Here is a 17,159-nt window from a genome sequence, read left to right as displayed (position 1 = left end):
AGATGTCATTTATCAACCCATTGGTCTCATTCTGACAAAATAAGTACTCTTCTGCACGAGTATGCAGGTTAGAGGTGACGGGGTTTGGAAGTGGGGGTCTGTCCAAGTTTTAGCAAGAGAGTATGGACACACCTATGGTTGTTGAGCCAAGGATGCCAGGATGAAGTTCGATGTATTTGCAAACAGCTAAGTTGTGAGATTCATATTTGTTCTTGGATGAGGAAACACAGCATCTGTTCCTCACCTACAATTACATGAATACTGTTACGTTGAGTTTACTTAGCGGCTGCTTAAACTTGAGGTCTTCAAGATCGAGAGTATGATGTAGTAGAATAAATAGATTGTCAATTAAATAGCCTATTATTTGTAGTCTATAAATAGGTGATGTAATAGTCCATTGTACTTAGTTTTGGAACAAGAAAATGCATTGTGATTGGAGAAGAGCTTAGTTTCTAATGTAGTAGAATAAATAGGTTGTGTCAATTAAATAGCCTATTAGATGTAGTCTATAAATAGGTGACGTAATAGTCCATTGTACTTAGTTTTGGAACAAGAAAATACGTTGTGATTGGAGTAGAGCTTAATTTCTCTCTCTAGCCCTTACGGGTTTTACCTCTAATTGGGGCATTGGTCTTCTCTCTCTCAATTTGATTCTTGATTTTCATTTGGATTTCATCAGTTTCTCTCCCTAGCCCTTAGCGGTTTTACACCTAATGGGGGCATTTGTCTTCTCTCTCTCTCTCAATTTGATTCTTGATTTTCATTTGGATTTCATCAAAAGGTCCCCCAACCACATTCACATTCTACAAGACAAACTTACCTCCAAATGCCACAACTATGCAAATAGAAAGACTGCCAAACCTTCTTTTTTCTTTCTTCTTTTTTCCTCCTTTCTAATGAATATGAAATTTTGTTTATTAGTCAAAACTTGTAGTATAATATGTTTCCAGAACACTCATTTTTGCTCCAAGGATATCATGCTTTTCTATAATCAAGAACTCCTTTGGTATGGTCCATTATTGCACTAAGCCCTCAATTTTAATCTCCTTACTGGATGAGATTGCCTTTATGTTGCTTGACAAACTACACAAAAGCCAGAAGAGAGGAGAGTTCTTGGGAATTTTGTATCCTATAGCAATTACAGAAAAGCCAAACAAATAGGTCCAACATGAGATTGCTTGTCTTCAAAACATTTTTCTTCGACTATGTTATGAAAAAGTATACTTCTGCAAAAAACCCTTAGAAGGTAAAACCAGTGAAACATTTACCTTTAAGTGATCGAGTTTCTCCACTACACCAAGGTATGTACCAGGAAATTCTGTCCTGCTCGAATCATGCCTCGTAAATCCACGAATGTGCATTTCATATATTACAAGATCTCTTTGTGGAAATTTCAGGGGTAAATCTCCTTCCCAGTCAAACTAGAAAGAACAAATAAACAAAGTATAAACTGAATATGAAAACAAACACCATAAACAATAACATGAAACATGAAAGAGTGATGAAACTCTCAACTTGTACGTCCAAAAGTAAGGTATGGAAATGAATATATACATTCATGTTTTAAATTAAATAGATATCAAAAAGAAAATACTAAAGAGAAAATGAAAAGGAAGAACACTTAATTTAGTGACATAGTTTCAATTTAACTTTTAAAAAGTTCACCTAAAGTGTCTGCATTGAAAAGGTTTTTCAAAGATTTTTACAAGTTTAAAGCATAATATACAACAAAAAATTCTGCCTTCCCCAGATATACAACAACAACAACAACAACAACAACAACAACAAAAAAAATCAAACAAACAAACAAATTTTCTCAATTCAAAGTTCCTAACCAACTTAAGAATGTCCCCAAAAAAGAAGTAATCTAGCAATGACTCTCCAACCATTTACATGCCTGATGATGTTTACAAACTTCTGAATTTCAGAAGTTTCTTATAACAACAAAACAAACATATCAAGGTATAGACTGCAAAATTTTCTCACTAAACAAAAGATAACTTCTCAGTAAACTTCTTTCTTCCACAAAAGAGACTGGCTGATTGAACGTATTTGTGCCGTGCATGACTCTCACATTATCATCACTCACACGCGCTTGACTCCACATCACAAGGCATCACTCATGACCTCTCATGGGTGCCTCGCCTTCCCTCAGGTACCTCACCTAGCCTTAGCATCTAGGGATGGCAATTTAAACCCGGCCCGACGGGAACCCGACTCCCCGGCCCCGATTTGAGCGGTTTTTCCCCAAAAAATATCCCCGTGGGGACGGGGATGGTATTCAAAAATCAATCCCCGATCAGTTTCGGGCCGGGGACGGGGATTAGTGTCTTAGCCCCGTACCCGGCTCCGTTTCCCCGATGTAAAATTACTACTATACCCTTATATATATATAAAAACCAAACCCTAAAGCACACATTACCTCTCCCACGGTGAGTCACACCACCTCTCATCTCCTCTCTCTCTCTCTCTCTCTCTCTTCGTAGAATCGCAGCAGCTCCTCTCCCCGCCGATCTCGCTCCTCATCTTCCTCAGTTCGACTCTCGTCATAGAATCACAGCTCCTCTCCCTCCCCGCCGATCTCCCTCCTCCTCTTCATCAGTTCGACCGCCGATCGAGACCCCCCCTCCTCTCCAAACTCTGCCGCAAGAGGCTGGCCAGTGGCCATGGTGGCTCTGTACGGCCGATCGAGACCCCCCCTTCTCATGCTTTTTGGTATGTCTATTGGGTGTTAATTTTTTAGAACTGGGGCTAATGAGGAAGATGATGATTCGGCTGCCATTCTTGACAACTCGTGCTTGTTCTTGACCTCTGTCTCTCTCTGTGTGAATGTTTTTGATTTTTGATTTTTTATTTTTAACATTTGAGCTCTGATCTGTTCAATTTGTTGCATATATATGTTAAATTTGATGTATGGGTGTGTTGTTGTTGATGATGATGAACAAATATTTTCAAATCTGTTGTTGTTGAATATCTATGTTTTTTTTTTGTTTTTTTTTGACCGGGGAATCTTTGGGGTCGGGAAAACCCGATCCCCGTTAGGGGGCGGGAGCGGGGGTGGTGATAGGCTCCCCGTCGGGGATCGGGGCTGGGGACGGGAAAATTTCTACCATTGGGGATCGGGGACGGGGAGTGTGATCCCCGGCCCCGGCCCGCCCCGCCCCGCCCCGTTGCCATTCCTATTAGCATCTTGCCTCAGCGCCTCACCATCACTTGGCTAAAGAATGGCACCCTGAGTTACATTCCTCAGGGTCAATACCTCAATTATAGTACACCTGAGCGATCGAAGACCCCATGTGAGAGCACTAGGGATCTGTAGATTAGAGGCTAGAGTGGAAGGATCGTCGAAGTTGCTAAGCCCACCTCTCAAGGTGGAACCACTTTCAACAATATTAGACATGAAAGAGAGGTCTCTACACAAAAACTATGATAGACTAACTCATGTGATACCTTGGGAAGTGTACCACACCTATTGTCACAGGACTAATTTTCAGTCTATAAAATTTTCCTGCGATGGCACTAAGTCCCAACACTTAGTCTCAGCCCATGTATGCAACACACACACAAAAGTTAAATTTCATCAAGCAGACAAGTCAAGCAACACAACAATTATGGGAAAACCCAACCTTTATTATTGCACCAACAATTTACAAAGAAAGGCCAAATGCCAAACTCTCAAACACTAGATGAATTTGAGTTTGCCTGGCCATGCCTATATATAGGCTATAATCAGAACATTTGAAATTCAAACAGGCTACCAAACATAAGGGACACATGCCATCTGGCATGGCAATTGACACCCCCAACTGCCAAGGGATTAAGACAGATTTGAAACAAGCCTACAAAAATAGCTGTCATCAAGTGCTCCTTTATTTCAACCTTCCTTGTTCCTTGCCAGCATGTCTGGTTCTGTGCATAACCCGCCCACAACTGCCCCTATTTTTTAGGAAGCCTTTGTCTTGTCTTAGACAATTTCGAATTTCTCAAGCCACTAGACAAATAGAGCCCGGAGTGCCATCTGTTGGCCTTGGTCAAGTCTAACCACCTTGCTACCCAGCCAAGTTGTGCACCACGCCTTGCTGTCTAGCCAAGTCAAGCCGTCTGATTATGTTAAACCCCCAAGTATGTTGCAGCCTAGCACTAAGGTCATATTAATGCTTGCACGTGCCATGCTGCCCATACTTTGGCCAAGGGTTGAATGTCGCGACACAACTGATTGCCCACCTTATTGTTTTGGCATGCCTTCCTTATGCCGCGGTCCAGGCCTGACATAGGTGCAAAGTGCCACCAAGTGTCAGGCCGCCAACTCCCACATATCAAGGTGCTAACACTTACCCACTATACTACCTCGTACTCAACATGCCTCCTAAGATTGAGTTGGCCCCCACAGCCCAACCTAATCAATGATGTATAAAAGGTGAAAGTCAAACGAAAAAATAGCGGCTGCTAACCAAAGGGCACAATCATGAGAACCAAATTGTATCTGGAGATATTATGTTTGAATTCAATTGTATAAATAAGGATCACCTAGATGAGTGTGAAAGGGCCGCTTCTATAACAATTGATAAGGCCAAAATTCTCCAAAGCACTAGTGAAAATCAGGAATTGTCCAATGCCAAAATGGGCAACACCATGAGAACCAAACTATGTCCGAATATATAATGTGTGAATTCTATTGTCTTGGCTTACACAAACGGTTGAACAGTTCAAGGCAACACATCTAGTGATTAGCTAGCAAGTCCGATAGGCTTTTTCACTAGGGCAAGTTCACGGCCAAAAGCTACACATCATGATGTAGGGTATTTACTTATGCACTCTCTCTTTGTTTGCATGTTATGTCTTTTCTGTCAATTTTATTAATGTGGGGGATTGTTGAAAATTTTGAATGAAAATTGACTCCAGTGGTTGTATCTCTTGAATTGAAAGGGTGTTCCCTTTTGGAGAAATTCTCTCCCAAAGCTACTGATTCATTTGTTTACAAAGTTACAAACCAAATTGCATTGTAGCTTTTTTCTCTCTCAAAGCTAGTTGTGCAAAGAATTAAAAATTCACGACTCTGGTTGCCACCACCATTACAATACGACTGTTACACCCCGCAACCACGTCTAACGCTACTACTACTTGAAACCTTGAATACAACTAACTCACAGATTTTGTCTTACAAAAGTCGCCAACATAACCGAAATATTGTAACAATCTAGTTTGGGTTGGGTTTGGTTTACTATTAAAACAATTTTTAACTACTTCGTAAGTAGATCCACTAGCCAAATGGCTTGCTTGGCTCAAATGAGCTATATCCTTGAAACCCATAACAACACCTAACACTAACAGACCAGACACTAGCAGAGCTCATATATGAGATGTGTACATGTATCATTTTCTATTCAATGTGGGGCAACCATCTCAAGGGAACAACTCAGTTGTGCAAGTTTCCACATTACCTAAGCAAAGTCAGGTTTTAGGTCTCATTTGCCAACAGGCTACTTTAGCCAAAAAAGCCACTACAAGTTGTCACCTCACTCTCTACTTTCCGCACGTCTTTTCATAAAAAGCCAAAAAGTCACTAAAACAACCCATGAGCTCGGTTCGATTCTGGTTCATACAAGAAAGATGTACACCCCTGGAGCTAGTTCCTAGAAAGGGAACTACCGGTCAGTTGCACAATTATTCAGGGAACAAGATAGGACAAGACTTCCTAATCGCTAGTCAAGGAATGACAACAACTAACTAATGAGCTACACATGCTACTATATGCTAAGTAAATTGTCCATAAAGAGTAGACAGATTGCAAGTGGCATACACAGAGGAGGTGAAAGAGATCCTGGGCTTCTTCCTGTTCCAGTGTCCTCGATCCAATCCAAGTATCCTTGGAAAAGGATCCAATAATTCCAACATTGATTCCATCAGCTGTATCAATTGGGCAAATACATCCATAGTGACTAGGATGGATATCTTGTATCCAAAAACTTGCAATTCGCCTTGTCAATCCAAGCGTCAATGGACTAGTTTGATCCAAAACTTGAGATAATGGGTGTGAACCCAAAAAAGACTCACAAGTAAAAATGAAGAAAATAATTTAAAAATGCAGCCAGGAGTTTTTTTCATTAGAGCCAAACTTGAATAGGGAAAAGTTAAACAAACAAAGGACAAAAGTTTTCCAACATAGCAAATTGTCAAAGTCATAGATCACATCTATCAACATCTATTCTTGATAACTTTGACTACAATATATAGAGCACTAGGAAAATTAATTCAAAGCTATTTGATTAAAATATCCATACCTCAATATTAGCGGAAGGAACCATGCAGGCCATCTGAGGCCAGCAATCATCCTCAGGTCCCAAAACACCAAAATCCCCTCGGCTTACAACTGCCTGGATTAAGTGACAGGAAAAATCAGTTACCCTTGCCCTTGGAAAACAAAAACAATTTAGTAAAAGTCATAAATCAAATTATATAATGAGGATAAAGGAAGTGGTTAACCATCTTCTTCCACAATGTGCAGTGGAAAAAAAAATCATATGTTTTGAGAAAAAATATACAGTATACAGGCCACTAACTTTAGCATAAGGATCCAACAATATTTGAGAGGAGTCATAGTAGTGTCCGCCTTCAGGACAAAATTTTCCATCAAATTTGTAGCCATATAGCATATCTTCAAAATCTCCCTTCAGAAATACATGCCAAACATCTCCAGTTCTATTAGCCATTGGATCCATAGAGATTTGCTCGGTTACTCTTTTCTGCATCAAATAAATGATGATAACTAGTCACACAAGATACAAATTAAACAGCTCAAAAAGACAAAATATTGAATTCCAATAAGTTGACTAGATCTCAAGATTATCAAACTCTGCAAAAATGTAGAATACATTAACTTTCTGCCCTCACTGCTTCTTCATGCCCCTTAAGAAATATATCCAACTTTAATGATAAATGACAACTCCTTTAAAAACATATCAACATCATGAAAAGATGGGCCTCCAGCTTACCATGCCAAACTAATAAAAAAGGCATTAATAGAAAACTTTTATCCAAAGCTTCCTCTTTTTTTCTTGGTATGAAAAAGTTTAGGTGAGGGGAGGCTACCCCAGTCTAGGGCCAGGGCAAGCCGCAGGCCTCTGCGAGGACTTACATTGATCGCTCACCAAGGAGGACTACTGGCAGTGGGAATCGAACCTAAGCCTTGAAGGCAAAGAGTCCGATCCTTACCAACTCAACCAACCTTCGTTGGCATCCGAAGCTTCCTTTTGTTGTAAAATATTGAGCCAAAGCTTCCTTCAAGTTTTCACTGTATATGAAACATATCTTGTTAATAAACCATCTCCGAAATTCCCGCAATTGGATAGCCGAACATCTTCCTCAAATCACTTGATTTACATTCATATTCTTTTAGGCTCAATTTGGTTAGAGAACATAAGAAAGTGAAAGAAAAAGAAAAAAAATTAAAAAATTAAGTGTTTGTTTAGAAAGAGAGTCCTAGAATGTAATGGAAACTCAAGTTTCATGTACAACTCAAACTAGCATATTAGATACTCTATTGATTTCACACAAATTTCACACAAAAATTTCATTTTTCCCTCAAAACTTAGCATGTTTATTTTGGTTTCCCTCCATAACTCCCTCTTATTTGGATTGATCTAATAAATATTTTCATGTTTCCCTCCACAAAATCAACTGAGTACGTTGAAGATATTGTATCTCTCCTATTTCTCCCACCCAATATTTCATCGTCTCCAGTTGCAAGAACTCAAAGTATTGTTGATTTTTCTTTACAACAGCTCAACAATATTGGCTTTGTGATTCACTGTGAGTTATTTTCTTTCTTTACTCTATATTGTGTATTCTTAGTTTTCTTAACAAGATCAATTTCTTATCTTGAATATTTTTGGAAATATGTTTCTACGGTTATTTTCATTTTTTATTTTTGGATGGTGAAATAGCTATCATAATTTTTGAATTTGTTTTCATTTTTTATTTGAATTGGTAAGCAATGTTTCATACACGTAATCATCTTGCATCAATTTTATTGTCTTTCTGTGTTATAGTTCAAAATGTTTTTTATTTATTTATAAAGAACTATAAAGTCATTTTCAGCTTTCTGCTTTAGCTATATATATATAGGTACCAAATGTTTGGAAAAATTCCTGAACCAATATGACATCATATGTTCTTATAAGATCAATCTAGGTTGTAGGATTTATGTGCTGAATATTTGCCTGTGTGTGTACTAATAGAAGAGGCACATGTATCTTCTCATCTTATACCATAAACATATGATTAATCTGGTGATTGTTCAATTGTGTTGTTCTCCCCAAATATGTTTAGTTAATCATGCATCCTAATAGATAAATAAATAATTAATATTTTTTTTGGGATTGTTTTCTCTTTTCCACTTGTTTTTACCAATTCCTATTCTAACTAGTAAGTTACCCTTTTTTTTTAATTTTTTTGGGTGCATTTTGTTAGTAAGATGTCCTTATGTGCTTATCACATCGATTTCATATTTGTAGATGGATACCAATGTCAAATATGATGAAGAACTTACATTTTTAGATGCATAGTTTGTTGCGTTTTAGTATATGCCTATGGTGCATACTACTTAGAGTACGATAAGAGACCACCACGAAATTGTTATTTGACGCAACGTGAATTTGTGGGTGAGGTAACACAAAGTGATGAAGATTGTCACGACTTACTACGAATGAACATAGAGTGTTTTCAAAAATTTGTGTACATCCTGAGGGGTACTAGAAGGCTAAAAGATATTGTGCATTGTATTGTTGAGGAGCAAGTTGCAATATTCTTGCACATAGTATCACACAATGTCAAGAACTGTCCTGCAAAATGCTACTATAAGCGGTCTGGTGAAACCGTGTCCCAATATTTTCATATGGTCTTAGATGCAATAGTAAGGATGGAAGATAATTATTTAAAACAACCTTCAGTTCAAATGGAGACACCTAAAGAGATATATGACAATCCTAGAATGTGGCCATATTTTAAGGTAAAATCTTATTATATATAACACAGTTTAATACATATACATGTTTTGTATATAGTCTCATTTGATCTTGCTCCAAGTAGGATTGTGTGGGGGCAATTGATGGTACACACCTTCGTGTGAAAGTTTCTACTAAACATGTAGCTCAATTTCGTGGGAGAAAACAATGGCCATCACAAAATGTTTTAGCAACTTGCATATTTGATTTGAGGTTTACCTACGTCTTAGCTAGATGGGAAGGGTCAACATCTAATTCTAGAATCTTAGGTTGTGCTATTAATAGGGAACATGGAATCACGTGTCCTCTAGGTAAATATTTAACATATAAATAATGATAAATATTTTTGAACTTATTATGTATTATTAAGCCAAATGTTATTTTTTTGTAGGAAAATACTATCTTGTTGACGTGGGATTTCCTTTACTAAAGCATTACATTACCCCATTTCGAAGTACAAGATACCATCTAAATGCAATTAGAGGTCGAGTGCTCACCACATCAAAAGAATTGTTTAACCATAGGCATTCATCAATACGAAATGCAATTGAGCGAGCTTTTAGGGTATTAAAAAAACAAATTAGAATTTTGGTGGAAGAGCCAATGTTTAGCTATACAAGTCAAAGGAAGTTAGTAATTGCTGCTTGTATCATGCACAATCATATTCAAGGAGTGATGCCATATGATCCACTTCTAAATATTGTTGATAGAGAGATTAACAATGAAACTGCTCCTATTCATGATATCATTGACACACAATTAACTAGGGCTGAAGATGGAAGAGAAGGAAAGAGAATTCGAACACAAATAATGAATGAAATGTGGGCTGATTTTGGTCAAAGATATCAATAGAATTCTCGAAAACTAATGTTTTGTCATTTGTAGATAAATGTAATTGATAGTATTTCATTGTTTTCTATTATTATTCAACAATGGTAGTATTTCCTTGTTAAACTCTAAATATTGATAACATAAATGCTTGTCTTTTTAAATGGTAGTATTCTTAGTTTTTTAATGATTTGATCTTATGTCATTGGTTAAGCATTCTTGTGAGTTGTTATTATAGGAAATGGAGGTATATGAGTGTCAACAGCCCATAGGAGATGGGAAGAAAAGAGGAAAGAACATAGTTTGGTTTAAAGAGATGGATAAGTGTCATATTTTAGAACTAGTGCATCAAGCCAATGAAGGCTACAAAGTGGATAAGGGCTTCAAAAATCACGCTTATATTGCAGCTTGTTCATCCTTAAATTCAAGCTTTAACCTTTCTCTCAGTCGCGAGCATTGTGTTAATCACTTAAAAACTATCAAGAAAAAATATAGATTGATACAGGAAATGTTGAGTAAAAGTGGATTCTCTTGGAATCCAATGACAAAAATGGTTGAATGCAGTGATCAAGTATAAGCTACATATGTTGCTGTAAGTATTTTTTTTTTTTTTTTTTATAAAATATATATATGTGTGTGTGTGCTTAGGAATTGACTATTGGTTATATACATAAAAATAATGGTGGTATATGACTTACGCAAGCAAATCCATATGCAAAAGGATTACAAGATAAGAAGATTGAGATGCTTGATGAATTATCTATTGTGTCTGGCAATGATCAAGCTACCAGTGAATGGGCATGTTCTGCCAAGGATGTAAATGCTAACTATTCAAAGAAAACAAATGATAGTGAGGATGAGTATTCACATCTCTTATATCCCATTGACAACATGGTGGCAAACGACGTGAGTGACATAGAAGGAAATGAATTTGCAACTCAACAAGGCAATACTAGTAGCCAAAAACCTACACTTGGCAAGCACAACCATTGATCTTCAAAGCCAGTGACAGAGCAGTCAAAGAAGCCAAAAGGTGCGGAGCTTGTTGCTGAAACAATGGTTGATGTTGCAACTAATATCGTGAGATTGGCTGATGCAGATGAGAAGAGTAAGTGCCTTGCATAGATTATTTGGAACTTTACAAGGCTGTAATGCATGTTGAAGAGCTTGATATCAATGGCCGAATGACTACTTTTGAATCCTTGAACGGAGATCCTATAAAAGCCAAAACATTTCTGATATATCCTCAAGATATGTGCTACTTGTTTTTAATCTGACAACTATCACAAGGAGGTCCGGATGGTATTTAGTAATAGCTAGGAGTTGAAGTTGGATAAATTTTCTAAATTATTGGTTCATGTCTTGGTTGGTATTCTTCTTTCTTAGTAATTTGCTTGGTTCTGGTCGTTGTCTCTGTTTGGTATTTGTCCTAGGTAGGTGTGATGTTTTAGTTTCTAGTATTCTAATTATGAGCTTGAGCTACATTTTTAAAATTTAGTCATGTTTTTCAATCCTTATTAAGTACTGCTATAAACTCTTGGGTGTTGGACTTTAGTTCTTTAAATGTTTTCCAAAATAATTAGTATTAATATTAGGAAGAATTATAAGTATATTCTAGTGGTCACTGTTTTTTTTATGGCACAAAGACAAACAGTCACTCACACAAAAAAAAAAAAAAAAAAGGTTAATCACAATTTTCAAGAGAATAGTTCTTGCTACATGTTTATTTTCCAAAATCTCTGTTTTTTGGGTCTTAGCAATAATAACCAGCCATGGCATTGATTTTAAATGAATAAAATTCATTTCATTTGTTAGTATTTTTGGTTAAAGCAAAAATAAATAAATAAATAATATTGGATGACATGTATGTTAATTGATGCTTGGCGATACTTTTTTTTAAAATTGAGTAGCTATATTGACATATTTTTGTGACAGCTGTTTTGTTAAAGAAGGATCAGGGCAACCTAGGAAAATAGAATAATTTTTCTACAACTTTCATGCTTTCCAAACTACATATTGAAAATTTTTCATCATTTTCTTACATAATTTTCATCCTAGTCAAATACATGCAAGAAAATAAAATTTCATTTCTCTTTCTTTTCTTTCACTTCACTTTCTTTCAGTTCACTTTCTATCATATGTTTCTTTCTAATCAAACGGAGCCTTAGGAAAACATAGTCCTTCCATCTATTTCTCAAGCACGAAACTGATTTCTGACACATTTTCAATCCAATCAAAGGTTTGATCTCTTTCTATGAAGGGATTGAATTTTTTAATAAAATATGCTTGCCTTACGTTTAAATGCAAAGGTGACATGAAATTACAAGTGTCACAAGCAAAAGAGCATTAACATACAAGTTTGACTGCAAGGACTGTCCTAGACCTAGTAAAACCCGCATATAACAACCCATAACATAACTTGACCCAAATAACACCCAGACCCAGAGTACAGCCAATTTTTAGAAATCTTAATTTAAAGACTCCTCACTTATTTTTAATAAGTCCATCAAAAGTGCCAAGGAAAGGGCACAGTGGTTGACCATGGTTTTAATTGTTAAATTGAAGTCCATGAGGTGGGCAAAAGATTTAGGGTGCATTATAAGGAAGAGTTTTGGGTCTGAACGAGCAATTGTGAAAAATAAATATACAAAAGTGCTTCATGATTGTCACATCTCCCTGGGTTTCCGAAACCTGATTTTATTCTATATATCTCTGGGTTCGAACTATTTGTAATTGAATCCATGGACTGGCACGACTCACGGAGTTGGTTGTTTGTTTGTCTTTTCACAAGATTGTAAGGATATGATTGAACCTCGTTTATCTAAATTATTACATTACGCTTCATCTCCCTTGCTAGTGGGAGTTGGTGCTTTGAATTGGGGTCCTCCTTTAGTTCTACATTAGAAGACCTAAGTGATGGCTTGACAATCGTTTTACCGATTAAGTGGTCTTGTGCAGCTTGCAGGACTTTTGCTGCAGAAATTTTCCCTGTGAACTTGCATTCACCACTCAATTGCTAGTTTTATTGCTCGAGAGGTCATTTGCTCCTTGCAGCATCTCCTTCTGCAACCAAGTACAGAAGCTGAGGAACCAGAGCGACCACTCAAGTGTTGGTCTCACCACTCGACCGGTGCAACGACTTCAGGTCACATAACCCACTCCCCTTCACCCATTTCATTCGTCCTTTTGTTCTTATGCACGACTTTTCAGCACAAACCCATCACTTTTTACACCACACTATATTCTTTTCTTCTCTTCTCTCTCTACATTCCACAATTGTCAACAACTTCATGCTTGGGTCTCATCTATTTAGAGTGAGAACCAGCCTTTCATCCGAGAGTTAATGTTGTAGATTTCACTGAGGACTACATTCCTACAATTTCAGAATTCCATTTCGGTGAAGTTCCATATCTTGAGTTTTTCATTCTCCTCTCCTCTCCTGTCCTCTCTTGAGGTATGGGTTTCTCTTCTCCCTGTTATATGTTATTGTGCTTTCCTTTAGATTTCTTTACAAAACATTGTTGTTTACCATGCAATGGTTAGGTTTTGAATCTATGAATTCATGTAGTTTACATTCCATGACTTCTCGATGAAATTGGTATTAGATTGGTTATTGTAATTGGTTGGATTTGTTCTTTCAACACCTTAGTTGGAAAACCCCTAATTTTGGCGAAGTTAGGTTTTTTGTCAAGACCCTAGAAACTCCTATTCATGTTAGATCTATTGCTAGAATATGTTTATGGAATCACATGCTTGTGTCATGGAATTATTTAACATCAATCTTAATGAGAAATTTACTAATTGAAATTGCTTAACTCATGTGTGGGTTTGATTTTTATATTGGCACTACTGATGTGGTAGGAATTTTCATGTGTCGGTTTGTGGAATTAAGCAACTTAGGTTACAAGCTCTAGGGTGAAAGTCCTGAAAGTTGGTCAAATGGGCAACGGATCCTCACAACTAGCAGCTAGAGAAAGCAAGAATGTCACGACTTCTCCCTATGAAAAGTGCATGAAATTGGTCACGCAAACTGAGGTGTGTATGTTGGGCTTAGGATGTGTGTTTGAGAAACCACAGAAGTCTATAATGAGAAATTAATTGGGTGTTGACTTAATTTTATTTAATTGTTGTACTTGATACGCATGTGTCATCCATATTTCATTAAATTAACACCTCATTATTAGAATCTTCTATTTCCCCAGTGTACTAGTGTTTGCTGGGTATGACAAAGGTAAAGGCAAAAGATATGTGCCCAGCTCCAACTGCCATACTCAAATTAGACACTTTGATCCTCTTTGCAACGATGTTTAAAGAAGAAGCTCGCATTTGATAGTTAATAAAAATTTATAGCCTCTCAAACAGATGCGATGTAGAAATTCCCTTTTTCTCATACATCCTATTTAATTTCAAACAATTCCTAAATAATAACACTTACTGTTAGAATATTATATATCCAATTTTGAGTATTTATCCAAATAAAGGATTTTGGCAGGTCCGATATCGATATCATTCAAGTCGATGTAAACAAAACTAAAAAAAAATATAAAACTTTGACTATTTAACTACTTGGACTTTCTAGACCTAATGAAAAACACACATGCCTGACGATATTCTTGACCCAAAATAATACTTACAAAACCAAAATTCAGCCCATTTCAGGAAATAAATTTGATTACCAACTTGAAAGTATTAAAACCTGCGACTCTTGAAACATTAGAAAAACAACTAAAAGTGACCAGAAACAAGTTTGGAAATTGAAACAAAGGGAAGAGTACAGGACCAGCAGCAAGGCAGTGTAATTTGCATATAAATAAGACTATCCAAATTGAATAATGCTATATCACCAATTAATATACTAACTATTATACCAATTAATGATATGGCATGATTTAAGGAGTTTTCGGTATTTATAAGGTGATTAATGAGTGGGCTTAATAATAATGTCGTGTTAATGTTAGTACACTAGTCCACTAATTGGTGCACACCGATCCAAGTGTTAGAGTTAGTACACTAATATCCAAGTGTTAGTGTTGGTAAACTAGTTAGCTCACTAATTGGTGTACACCGATCCAGCTCATAGATCCACATTTCCCTCTCTCCCTGGAAGGTGTAATAATTATAAATATAGTTATAGTTGGGGAATCCAAATGGAAAAACATTTAATTGGAAAGAAACAAGCATTTACCTGGTGCAAATCAGAGAGAGTCATAAAGCAAAGGGTCGCAGAGAGTGCATTGGAGGAATAAACAGCGAAATTGACGCCACCGTCTCGAGCAGTGGCTCCGAAAGGTGTTGGAGAACCATCAAACACTTGAAATCGCTGCAGTTTCGGCGGCTTCTCCACCACCACCACCTCCGCCCCTCCATCGCTGCTAGCATTCACAATCAACGATGCAAATTTCTTTGAATGGTTTTCTATTAAACCCCAATTCTTCCAATTTCGAACCCTTCTCTTTGAATCCTCTACATATTGAGTCTTCTCAGGACGAGGACACAACTTGCAAAAACTGTATACAAACCATGAACCACACTGTGACTGAACTAACTCCATCTGTCTACCAAACCAACTCACTCACTCGGATATCACACTTGGAATTTGCATTTGTGTATACTCCTATCTATATATGTATGTATGTATATATATATATATGTATGTATGTATAGAGAGAGAGAGAGAAGAAGAAGAAGAACAGTGCAGTGCAGATGTTTTGGGCGAGTGACCGATGCGAGGGAGTAATGTAATCTATAGTTTGTGGAAATTCTGATTGCGTTTGGAGAGAGAGAGAGAGAGAGAGAGAGAGAGAGGAACAGTGCAGTGCAGATGTTTCGGGCGAGTGAGCGACGCGAATGTAATCTATAGTTCGTGGAAATTCTGATTGCATTTGGTAAGTAATGTAATCATAGTTTGTAGAAATTCTGATTGCGTTTGGTAACCTTTAGAATTATGAATTAGAATTATGATTTGAAAATGGAGTTGTGTTTTAAGTTTGTGAATTTTGAAATTATGATTTGAAAGTAAAAATATTATTTGATTATGAGTTTTGAAAGAATTTTGAATTTGATGATATTTATAACTTATCACTATATATATATAATTTAAAATTCTATTTAAAACTCATAAAAAAAAATTTAAAAAAATTCAAAATATTTTTTATTTAAAATATAAAAATAATAGGTGCTAAAAAAAAAATACGGTTCTGGTCAACCAGAAGGATGATTGAGTAGATCAAAATTCAAAAATCCTCTATTTTTCAGAATAGAGAGAGAGTAGCCAAACAGAAAAGAGAAATATGTTTTGAAATGTGTGGTGAAATCACAATTCTAAAAGTCCATCTAAACAATACACGCAAATGGAAGGATGGAAAGTTTTCAAAGTTACACCAAACACAATCTCTATTTTCACGAGCTTAATTAGCTCCGGGCACACATTTAATAAAATGAAATTGGATAAATTATAAATACATTTTTTGAGATTTACTTAAATTATAAAGGATGATTCTACTTACACCACTCTTTCACGTCCTTACATCCTCTATATAAAGATTGTTTTTTTTTTTCTAATTTTATTCATATGTAAAATTACTTAAAAGGACAAAACACTAAAATTAAATATATTTGATTATCTCCTTACACCCCATGACCTTTCAATTCCTACTTCTCTTTTTCCTTTCTTAACTTTTCTTTTCTCTTACACATCCCTTTTGAAAAACTGATAATCATAGTGTTTTGATCATCAAAAAAAGCAATAGATGAAGAAACGATAGTGAAAAACCATTAAAAAAGTGAAATTGTGAGTTTTTTTTTTTAGTTTGGTAGGTTTTTGTTTCGATTTTCTGGGTTGGTGTGCGACTTTTGTTCGGTGTTTTGAAATTGAACAAAATAACATAGTCCGGCATCACAGTGCCGAAAAAAAAATATAAGTCTAGCATTATATTACCGAAGAGCCCCAAATTATTATTTATAACAAAGTGGCTCTATAAATGTATAACAACAGAACGCTAGACAAATATATTTTTTCCAGCAGCATAACACCGGATAAATGTAATTTGTCTACTATTGTGTGACTGAACAGACATTTCACAGTGGGCTCCACTGACTTTGTTATGAAGCAAATTGAAAATTTCCAATTGTATGGCAACATAATGATGAGAAAAACTATTTTGTCTAGTAACACAACACTGGATTAAAGGCTAGTTTGGCATGTACTAAATAAGCAAAAAAGTTAAAAAGTCACTATCTTATTTAAGTCACATCATCTTATTTAAATCACATCACCTCTCTAACACATCACATCAAACCCAACCCAAACCCAACCCAAACCCACCAATA

At 36.3% G+C, this 17,159-nt stretch overlaps 1 protein-coding gene across 4 annotated transcripts in view; it reads right to left on the bottom strand.

Moving 5' to 3' along the window:
• ISA1 (isoamylase 1) overlaps positions 1–15,779 on the bottom strand; it is a 99,493-nt gene extending 83,714 nt beyond the window's left edge. For 2 of the 4 annotated variants that reach the window (XR_014349756.1, XM_028222979.2), the window contains exons 1-4: positions 15,016–15,779; positions 6,561–6,743; positions 6,282–6,374; positions 1,269–1,421 (exon numbers count right to left, since the gene is read on the bottom strand). Coding sequence is in view for 3 of the 4 variants with exons in the window: in XM_028222979.2 (XP_028078780.2) it covers positions 1,269–1,421; positions 6,282–6,374; positions 6,561–6,743; positions 15,016–15,381 (795 nt within the window). In the remaining variant the exon portion in view is untranslated. Of the gene's footprint in view, positions 1–1,268; positions 1,422–6,281; positions 6,375–6,560; positions 7,292–15,015 lie in introns of all 4 variants that reach the window. The other 2 variants (XM_082903706.1, XM_082903705.1) reach the window with 2 other exon arrangements.
• Positions 15,780–17,159: the final 1,380 nt, after the last annotated feature.

Source organism: Camellia sinensis, chromosome 13 (assembly GCF_055761805.1).
Source record: "Camellia sinensis isolate YWXY chromosome 13, ASM5576180v1, whole genome shotgun sequence".
In the NCBI taxonomy this organism is placed as follows: domain Eukaryota; kingdom Viridiplantae; phylum Streptophyta; class Magnoliopsida; order Ericales; family Theaceae; genus Camellia; species Camellia sinensis.
The sequence above is the reverse complement of the archived record's forward strand: the minus strand, read 5'-3'. Positions and strand labels throughout refer to the sequence as shown.